The sequence below is a fragment of the Prosopis cineraria genome, unplaced genomic scaffold (assembly GCF_029017545.1).
Source record: "Prosopis cineraria cultivar Desert tree isolate PC_DT_omini unplaced genomic scaffold, ASM2901754v1 PC12, whole genome shotgun sequence".
Classification (NCBI taxonomy): Eukaryota; Viridiplantae; Streptophyta; class Magnoliopsida; order Fabales; family Fabaceae; genus Prosopis; species Prosopis cineraria.
The window spans coordinates 9,097,253-9,106,369 of record NW_026555343.1 but is presented as its reverse complement, the minus strand read 5'-3'; the positions used below and the strand labels follow the sequence as shown (position 1 = coordinate 9,106,369).

The window sequence follows — 9,117 nt, the reverse complement described above, 5'->3', positions numbered from 1 at the left end:
ATTTAGTTCATTCAAATATAACATTCCATATAGCCGGCCAATACACACACGCGTGTATAGTTCTCCATATATTGTGTACACCACTATATATTCTATTTAATTATAAGAATAATATCACTTATATTATATTTATATTATATGTATTGACATTGATCATAGCTAGCTCTCATGCATTTGGTACAGAGAACATGATAGATTATAAGAAGTAAAAATTATAAATCAATGTAACTAATGCTAAATTCCTCGGAAAACATTTAGCTGATATAGAACATGTTTTCTTGACCTGAGCAAAACAGATCTTTATCCAAATGCATACAATGCACACAATACGAATGATGTATGTGACTACTTTAAGAAAAGGAAAATACTAAAAACTATTATACGCTAAATGTGAAAAATGTAATAAAAGCTTGGAAAAGGAAAAGAAAAACAGAAAATGTGGGCCCGTGAAATCCCAGAAGGGAAAGGAAAGCAGTGGAATATCAAAAGAGGTGGCAATGAAATTCCACTGTTCCCGAGTGAGTCATTCATGACAGACAGACGCGAGCGAGGCGTGCCACTTCCTCACACGACACTTCCCAAATTCATTTCCTTGCCTTCCCATCCCATCACGTGCTCCTCACGTGCACTCCCCTCCCTCCATTTATATACCGTCCTCCCTTCCTTCTCTTTCCCTCCTCTTCTCTCTCTTTCGTCTCCCTCTCTCTTTCTCTCTCGCTTAACCATGAATTCTCCTCCGCCTTATACCCTAAACGTCGTCGGATCAGACCCAAACACCTTCGCCGACACGGCTTCGATTGCTGAAGATCATGCCGACTCTCAACACTTCTCTTCGGCTTTTCAGAACGTCAACACCAGCGTTCTCATTATCGTCATCATCCTCGCCATTACTGTCATTGTGTCGCTCTCTCTCTGCTTGCTCCTTCGTCACCTCAATCTCCGGTGCCTTCGTCGGCTGTCTCCGTCGTCTTTGTCGTTGTCATCCAGGAGGAATGCCATGCCGGCAAGTGCCACTGCTACTACCACTCCTGTTTTCTCTTCCAGCCGTCGCGTCTCGCCGGAGATTCCTTCGGCTTCCATCATTGACTCACTCCCTCTGTTCACGTTTTCTTCTATTAGTCGTCGCTCGTCTGCCTCCGACACTACCGGCGGCGACTGTGCTGTTTGCCTCTCGAAATTTGAGCAGAGAGACGTCCTCCGTCTTCTCCCGCTGTGTTGTCATGCCTTCCATGTGGAATGCATCGACACTTGGCTTCAGTCGAATTTGACCTGTCCGCTGTGCCGATCTGCCATTTTCGCATCTGATTCGGACCTAATGAGGGTTCTCCAATCGTCTTCCGGAGGCGGAGGAGGAAGCGATAGTTTTCGGCTCGAAATTGGAAACATTAGCCGACGGGGAACGGCACCACCAGAAGTCGTTGGACACGAGCGTGCGAGATCAAGGTCGCGGTCGTATTCTGTTGGCTCGTTCGAGTATTTTGTAGATGAGGATATCGAGGTTCCAATTAGCCACGCGCATCGGAGGAGCGTGTCAGATAATAAGGACGAATCGGTAGTTGTAGAATCTCTAGCGGCGGCGGCGGCTCAGTCGGTCCATGAGGCGAGCTTAGCCGCCGGTGTTGCCTCCAGCGGGAGGAGCTGGCTGAAGGAATACGTCGATAGGCTCTCGTCTTCGATATCATCGAGAACCGTATCCTTTCGAGGCTCCGGAAGGTTCTTTTCCGGCGGTGGTGGTAGCCGCCGAAGCGACGCCACCGTCTCAGCCGAGGACTGCGATGTGGAAGCCATCCGATTAGGGGAGGAAATTAGCGAAACTTTTCGATGGCTCTCTGGGGTATGACCGGTAAATAAGCCAATTAGTTAGACCCAAATCCTAAATTTTGATATATTTTTTAATTTTCAAAACTCAATTGAGAAATAGTACTCGTAGACGCATATAGTAACAGTAACTAAGTCCTCTACTATATAGCCTGTAGATAATACCCTGCGTCACATTAATTTTTCCCTTATTTCGATAATCCCATTAAAGACCGCAAAAAATTAGATACTTCTATAAAGTTTCATCTGGATCCGTGGATTATGCTTTTTTATTTTTTAATAGCATGGTTAGTATTTTAAATTTTTTGGGACAATCTTTGGCGTGTACTTTTTCAAATTTTATTTATAAGTTATTTATAATATTTTTTTACCAAAATCAAGACAAATTTTAAATCATATTAACTCTATTTAAAAATTAAAAAATTATTATTAAGTATGTATACTTTGAAATAAAATAAAATACTCCCACGCTGAATAACTTTCCATCATTTTAATAATAGCAAAAGGATAAAAATAAACACGTAAATAAAAAAGATATCTAGAAATAAGATCAAAGTAAATACTCTCTTTTCATCTTATAAATGAAATCAGGGGAATATCAATAATTGAGGGATGAAATATCAATGGTGAAATTCCTTCTTCATGAGGAAAATGAAGTAAAGAAAAGAGATGGCAAGCTTTTGTTGGGAATTTATGGAAAGGCATGAACAAGAGTAATGCAAAGGGGTGGTTTTCATGTGGGTGAGTGACTGATGAACCATATTTAATTATATGGGAGAGGGACATTTATGATGCATTACCAACCATTTTTAATTGAAAAGGATGTCCTATTTCTGTGGCCAAGTTATTATAAATTTTAGTAGCAGCATCAGTAGGCACTCTTATTTGATTTCATTATCGTATGATGTTCTGCTTTTAATGTTGGTGGATGAATTCAGGAAAAGTAGAGAAGTCATAAAGTCATAATGAATGACATCTTGATCAAACTTTTTTTATTTAAAAAGCAAAATGTAAGTTAGACTATACAAAAAAATGAAAATATAAATAATAACATTTCAACAATTAAAGTATTTAATTTACAAAATTATTCAATCAATTATTAGATTTTTTTTATAATAGTAATATTATACTCCCTCATATCTCTATTATATAAGCTATTTTTCCAGAAAGATTTTTTTTATTTTAGATGGATTATTCACTTTAACTAATATTTTAAATTTTATCCACATTGTAAATTACTAAAAGGAGAAGTTAATTCTAATTTATGTTTTATATGGCTCCTTCAAAACTGTGTCTATCTCTATTTTACTCCTAAAATTCATTTCTCATGTGAGAGAGAATGCAACATATTGAATATATATATATATATATATATGTCTCCATTATATTAAAGGATGGGGTGTTGCAAGCAGAGAGTGTAATTGAGTGAGAGTGGTTCGCAGTTCGCACAAAATAGATTCAATCAATGACTGTCTCTCTCTCATTCATGAGATGGACGTTTGTATAATAAGGAATCCAAAGTGCAACTATTTCTTTTTAATCTAATTTTTTAATTAAATAAATTATAAATATCATATAGAATGCCGTTTTATGATAAGTGGAAAGAAATTGATGTCAAATATGAATAATAAGAGAATATACATATATCTTTCTTCACTTGACAGACTCATCTTAATTTTTTATTCACTGAAAAAGATCTAAATCTGTTGTTTCTACATAAAAATTGAAAAGAAAAAAAAAACACTCATATCTATTAAAGGAAAAAATAAAAATAAATTATTTCCTGAAAACTAAAAATACATATATTTTAAAAAAGGTATCATTCTCTTCAGTGACAAATATCCTAAACAAGCCATGTAGGATAAAACATTAAACATGATAAATAATAATAAAATAAGAGACTAAATTATTTCACACAGAAGAGATTATCGAGTTATATTTTTGTGAAATTAAATTTTTACTGCGTCATTATTATCATGTCTAGGAATCGAGGGTTGCTTGTTGGAAGAGCAATGAAAAGAGTGAAGTGCGAAAAATGGGAGAGACAGAACCTTGGGAAGCTAAGTTAAGAAAAAGGAGGAGGCTGATCCATTAGAGTACTAAGGAATAAATATGGCCTTTTCTTCTTCACCTACCTGCCTTTCTCTTTCTTTAATTCCGCCATTAAAGCCCAGATAGAAATTGTCTGTTCTTGTTTGATCTGGGAAAAAATTATACTATACTCCTCTATTCACTCATTTTTTAAAGAAAGGTGATACCTGATGTTAAATCAGAAAGAAAGACCACTGAGCCTTGAGTCTAACCAAGTCTTATGGCCAAATTAGTTAGGTTCCTCAGCGGTCAATCTAGAAATGTAATAATTAAATTAAAGAAAAATTAGGATCTGTTTGTTTTCTATTTTTAAAAATAGAAAAATAGAAAAATTTATTTGAATAAGTGCTTTTTATTTAGTTGTCCCCAAGATGTTTTTCATTTTTGCTTTTAAAACCAAAAAATAGAAACAATTTTAAGTTGTTTCATTTTATTTTTAAAATATGCTACATTTGATTATTAAAAATTATAGTTATATTGATCAATTGTTATTATTAATCACCACTATTAACTGTTTATAACTATCACTATCATCTTATTTTTCAATTTTAAAACTTTTTTAATTGACATAACGAAATAAATTTTTATTTTATTTTGTTTTAAAAATATTTTTTAAAACTGTATTACAAAACAGTTTTTAAAAACAAAAAATGATAATAGAAACCAAACAGGCTCTTAATCTTTTAGTCTTTAAACTTTTAATTTATTTATAATTTAGTCTCTTATTTATGACTTATTGTGATTCATTCTCTCAACTTTTAACTCATTTATAATTTAATTTCTTAACTTTTGTTAGTTCTTTTTTTTTTCATGTTTACTTAAATCCCATGTCAAAAAAAAAAGATGAGGGTATTTTAGAGTAATATATGATCATTTTTTATCCCTCTTATTTGGTAAAGATAATTTTTTAAAAAAACTTAAAAAAATAAGAATCGATTTATAAGTGAGTCAAAAGTTGAAAGATTGAGTTGTCGTAAGTCATTTTTTAAGGATTGAATTATAAGTGTGTTGAAAACTAAAAGATTAAAAGTTTAATTTTTTCTTAAATAAATTATAATTTTAAAACTTGTCAAATATATATGAATTTTAGTTACATCATGTATGGTAGACTTAAAAGTATTGCATTTGCATCTATAGTTGTTAACAAATTTTTAGGAAAATAGTTCCAAATTATATTAAGTGAGATTTAAAAATAAAGTTGACTTTTAATAGAGTCTAATTCTTAAAAAAAAAAAAGCCTTTTTTCATATTAGGTTTAGATATTTTCGGTTTTTTGACAATGGTTCCAGCTTCCAATCCAAAGACGGCTTAACTCCGATTCAAGCCAACTCAAACATGAAAGATATTTTTTTTTAATTCTAAATTGAGTTGTTAGAAGTTCCTATCCACAGTTGGCCTGGTCTGTTCTTGAAACATTGATACCCACTTGGGAGAATGACAATTGAAGACCCTGCAAGGAAATTAATACAAAATAAAGACCTTTGAGTTGTAATTTATGATGTTTTAGCTGTAAAAGGTGATATTTTTCAAAGGTTTTTATTTTTGTCATTCTCCCTTCTCACTATCCTCCCTTACCAACTTAGTGGATGGTATTTATATATATTTATTATTCTTATTCTTTTCGATTTAAATTTAACAGTTTAACTAGTGTATTACAAAGAGTCTGAGGAACAAGCCGCAGTTTTTATGGTTCAGGAATGGCGTGACGTGTTAGAATTTTTATATATGTTATATCATTTTTTATGTTAGTTTACCAAACTATTTTTTTTCTTGCTTCAGATAACAGTTTTTAACTAAATTTTAGTGATTATTTAGCATCACATACTATTGAATTATATTTAATTATTTTCGAGCTCAAATAAAACTAGCTATCATAAAATGATTTTTCGCCAAAAAAACTTCTAATATGATTTTTATTGACACAATTAAACTAAGTTTGAATATGATTTCTCAGTACAAACAACAAAGAAAGCTAATAGAAGTGTTGATAAGAAAAGTTGAGCAACTATCCTTAGCAAGGTGGATGAAGACAAGAATTCTTAAAGTTAGATGTTAAAAAATATAAAATACTTGTATTTTTTAGTTTTTGAAGTATAATTGATAATGGGTTTTTTCCCTAAAAATACATTTAATAAATAAATCAATAAACTCTTCGTTTTTAAATGAGGCACTGTATTAAATGAGAATAAAAATAAAAAATGATATCAATTTAAAGATAATTAATTAATTTATAGAGATGTATAGTTCGACAAAAAAAAATAAAACTTATATCTTTTTGGAGGAATGAGAATATAAAGAATTAAATTAATAGTTGATAAAAGTATAACGTCACCATATGATTTACCTTGTCGACACTACTAAGAAATAGTATAACGTTTGTATTTATCAAAAAGAAAAGGAAAGAAAAATAAGGTTTGTTGTTGTAGTGTTTATATCTTCGTTTTTAAAAAGAATAGAATTTAAAACACATAATAAAAATCTTCTTTCAAATATCACCATCAAAATAAAATTCAAGTAAACGTTAAAATTTAAATATTTTTCCCTTGAAAATTAATTAACGTCTAGCTTTAGAACGTATTTAAATAAAGTTTTTTTTCCGAGGAGAATATCAGTAAAATTTAATATAATCTAAATTATTTAATAACTTTATTAATCTGTATTTTAACATGACAATTTCTTTGAATATACCATTAGAACGTCAATTAAGGCAAAAGTGAATGAAGCTGACTTGGAATTGAAACGCAAAAGGAAAAATCCTCTGCAATCTCTTTCCCCATTACTTTATTTAATTTTAATATTCTTATATTCTTTGATTTGGTGTGGTGAACAAGTAACTCAAAAAGTGGTCAAATGGATAACAGTTTTATTAAATTCAAGAATAGTGGTTGACTTAATTATATCCATTTGATTACCTAACAGCCTCACTTTCGAGGGTTTTTATCAATTTGTTGTTGGGTTTTTAACTTAACCCATCAACAATAATTAATTAATCAATTAATATAATTAATTAATTGCGACAAAAAAAAAGAAGTTATGCCAAACATCAGTTTTCAAACTGCATGCAAGGCACTTAAAAGTGGCCACATACATATGACCGACCAATATTTTTCAATTACCATTTTTGGATAGGTTACATATATAATTAAAAATTTTCGTACTTTGCACAGTTGAGTTAGGTTTAGTGGTGAAGACAAATATGTACAGTGTAGTTAAATGTATTGATTATTGCTTCGTGTTTGCATCTTATAATCTAATTTCGATATGAGGGCTTGCATGAAAAGTCTTGGCTTTGTAACTATTTTAAGAAAGTAGATGTGGTTTATGAATGTCATATTATAAGAAAATAATTAATTTTTTGTTATTAAGAAAAAGGTTAAATTAAATAAAACCAAAATATAAGGTTGTGAATAGCACTATTTTGAAAACCTGACCAATATTTTTTTGGCTTGTTTCAACTTGAAAAAATCCGATGAATTAGATAGGTTGAATGGATTGATTTGAATTAGATTTTTTTAATTAATATTTTTAATGTTACTGTATTTTATTATCGTTGCCCTCATCGTCATCATCAAAAAGTTATAATGAATATTTGTATAAGACATATAAGATTTTATGAATGAATATTCCATTTACTTGAGAATTAATAATTTTTTATTTAAATATTATTTTTTTCCATAGTCAAGTATAAATGCTTTTTTACGTTTTAATTAAATTATATTATTTTAATCATAATTTTCCTATTAGATCACTAACCTTTAAGCTATTGCCTCAACCAGTTCAGTTTTTAGTACATTGATAAATAGTGCAATTTCATAAACTTTTTAAGTATTATATATTAATATTAAGGAAAAATATAATTTTTAATCCCTATACATTACTAGAGTTTTGCTATAGGTTCATACACTTTTTTTTGTATTTTAGGTCCTTATATTTTTATTTTTTAATATTTTTTTAGTGTTATAGGAACTTAGAACATCGAAAAATAAAAGTGCAGGATTTAAAATATAAAAAAAAAGTAAAGACCTATAGTAAAACTCTAGCAAAGTGTAGGAATTTAAAATTATGTGTTTGCTAATATTAATTAGAAGTGAGAATAAGGGCAAGATAAAAAAAAAATTGGGTGAATATAAATTAATATGTAAAATAAATTGAGTTAAGTTAACCCAATTTCTTTGTGGATAAAAAAATCTCAATAAAATCCACATGGTATGGGTTAGAAAGTTGCATGTTCTAACCCACCATTTGATAGTGATAGTTGTAATTTAATTTCTTAATTGATTGTGTTGGGTTATTCATGGTGGATTAAGTTTAATATCAGCCCACAAGACTTTACCAAAATATGAAGAAGTTTATGTTCACAAGTGTAATATGTTTGGGGTCCTGTGTGCAATTTTCTCCTACCTATTACGATGCGCAAACTCCCATTGAGTGTGGGTTGTTTATATTGAGAAGTCAAAGTGTGGAAACCATCTCTCTCTCTCTATAAGCTAATGTGAGTAATGAGCATGCAAATTGAGTTTGGAAGACCAAACTAAATGCCTAAATCACATTAAAATTAATTAAAAAAATTAACAGGCACGTATCATTATTTCTAAATGAATATTAGAATAATTAAAAATGTTAAAAATTAAAGAAAAAAAGTTGGAAAAAGGTGCTTATAAGTGATAACTGGCACCCAGTGACCGGCGAAGCAATAAAATCTGAGAATCATGTTTTAGATTTTTGATAATGTAATTAATTCATTATAACCGAATCAATAATAGCTACGTTGATTAATTTCACCATTATTCGCTTAATATGGGTTGTTCAAAGTTGTTATATAAACAGTTTTGAAGATAATAAATATGTTACTAATAAAAAAAATGCATTGATAAACTTTAAAATATATTCATACTGGAAATATTTTTATTACAGGTTTTTTTATTTTTATGTATATTTTATGGGTTCTGGTTCTCAAAATAAAGGCCCAAATGAATATTTTTGGGTGATGACGCCCGTATTATTTGTAGACAATTTATTTATTGGGCTAATTGGGCCATTATTTTCTGGGAAACACAGAATGGGCTTAAAGTTGGGCCTTGTATTATTTAACTAGGGCTTGTGTTTTGGAATACAGTTCCCTTCTTGGCCCAAAAAAAGCTCATTATAAAAAAAAGTTACTATGACAAAAATACTCATTCAGAAAAATATAAATTATTATCTCCACGA

The 9,117-nt window shown here is 30.3% G+C and overlaps 1 protein-coding gene across 1 annotated transcript; it reads left to right on the top strand.

The window, feature by feature from the left end:
- Window positions 1-576: 576 nt before the first annotated feature.
- Window positions 577-4,152, top strand: LOC129288983 (E3 ubiquitin-protein ligase ATL4). Its single transcript, XM_054925811.1, has 2 exons — window positions 577-1,843; window positions 3,803-4,152. Exon 1 carries the CDS (start codon window positions 725-727, stop codon window positions 1,838-1,840), a length of 1,116 nt encoding a protein of 371 aa, XP_054781786.1. The 5' UTR covers window positions 577-724; the 3' UTR covers window positions 1,841-1,843; window positions 3,803-4,152.
- The last annotated feature ends 4,965 nt before the right edge of the window (window positions 4,153-9,117 follow it).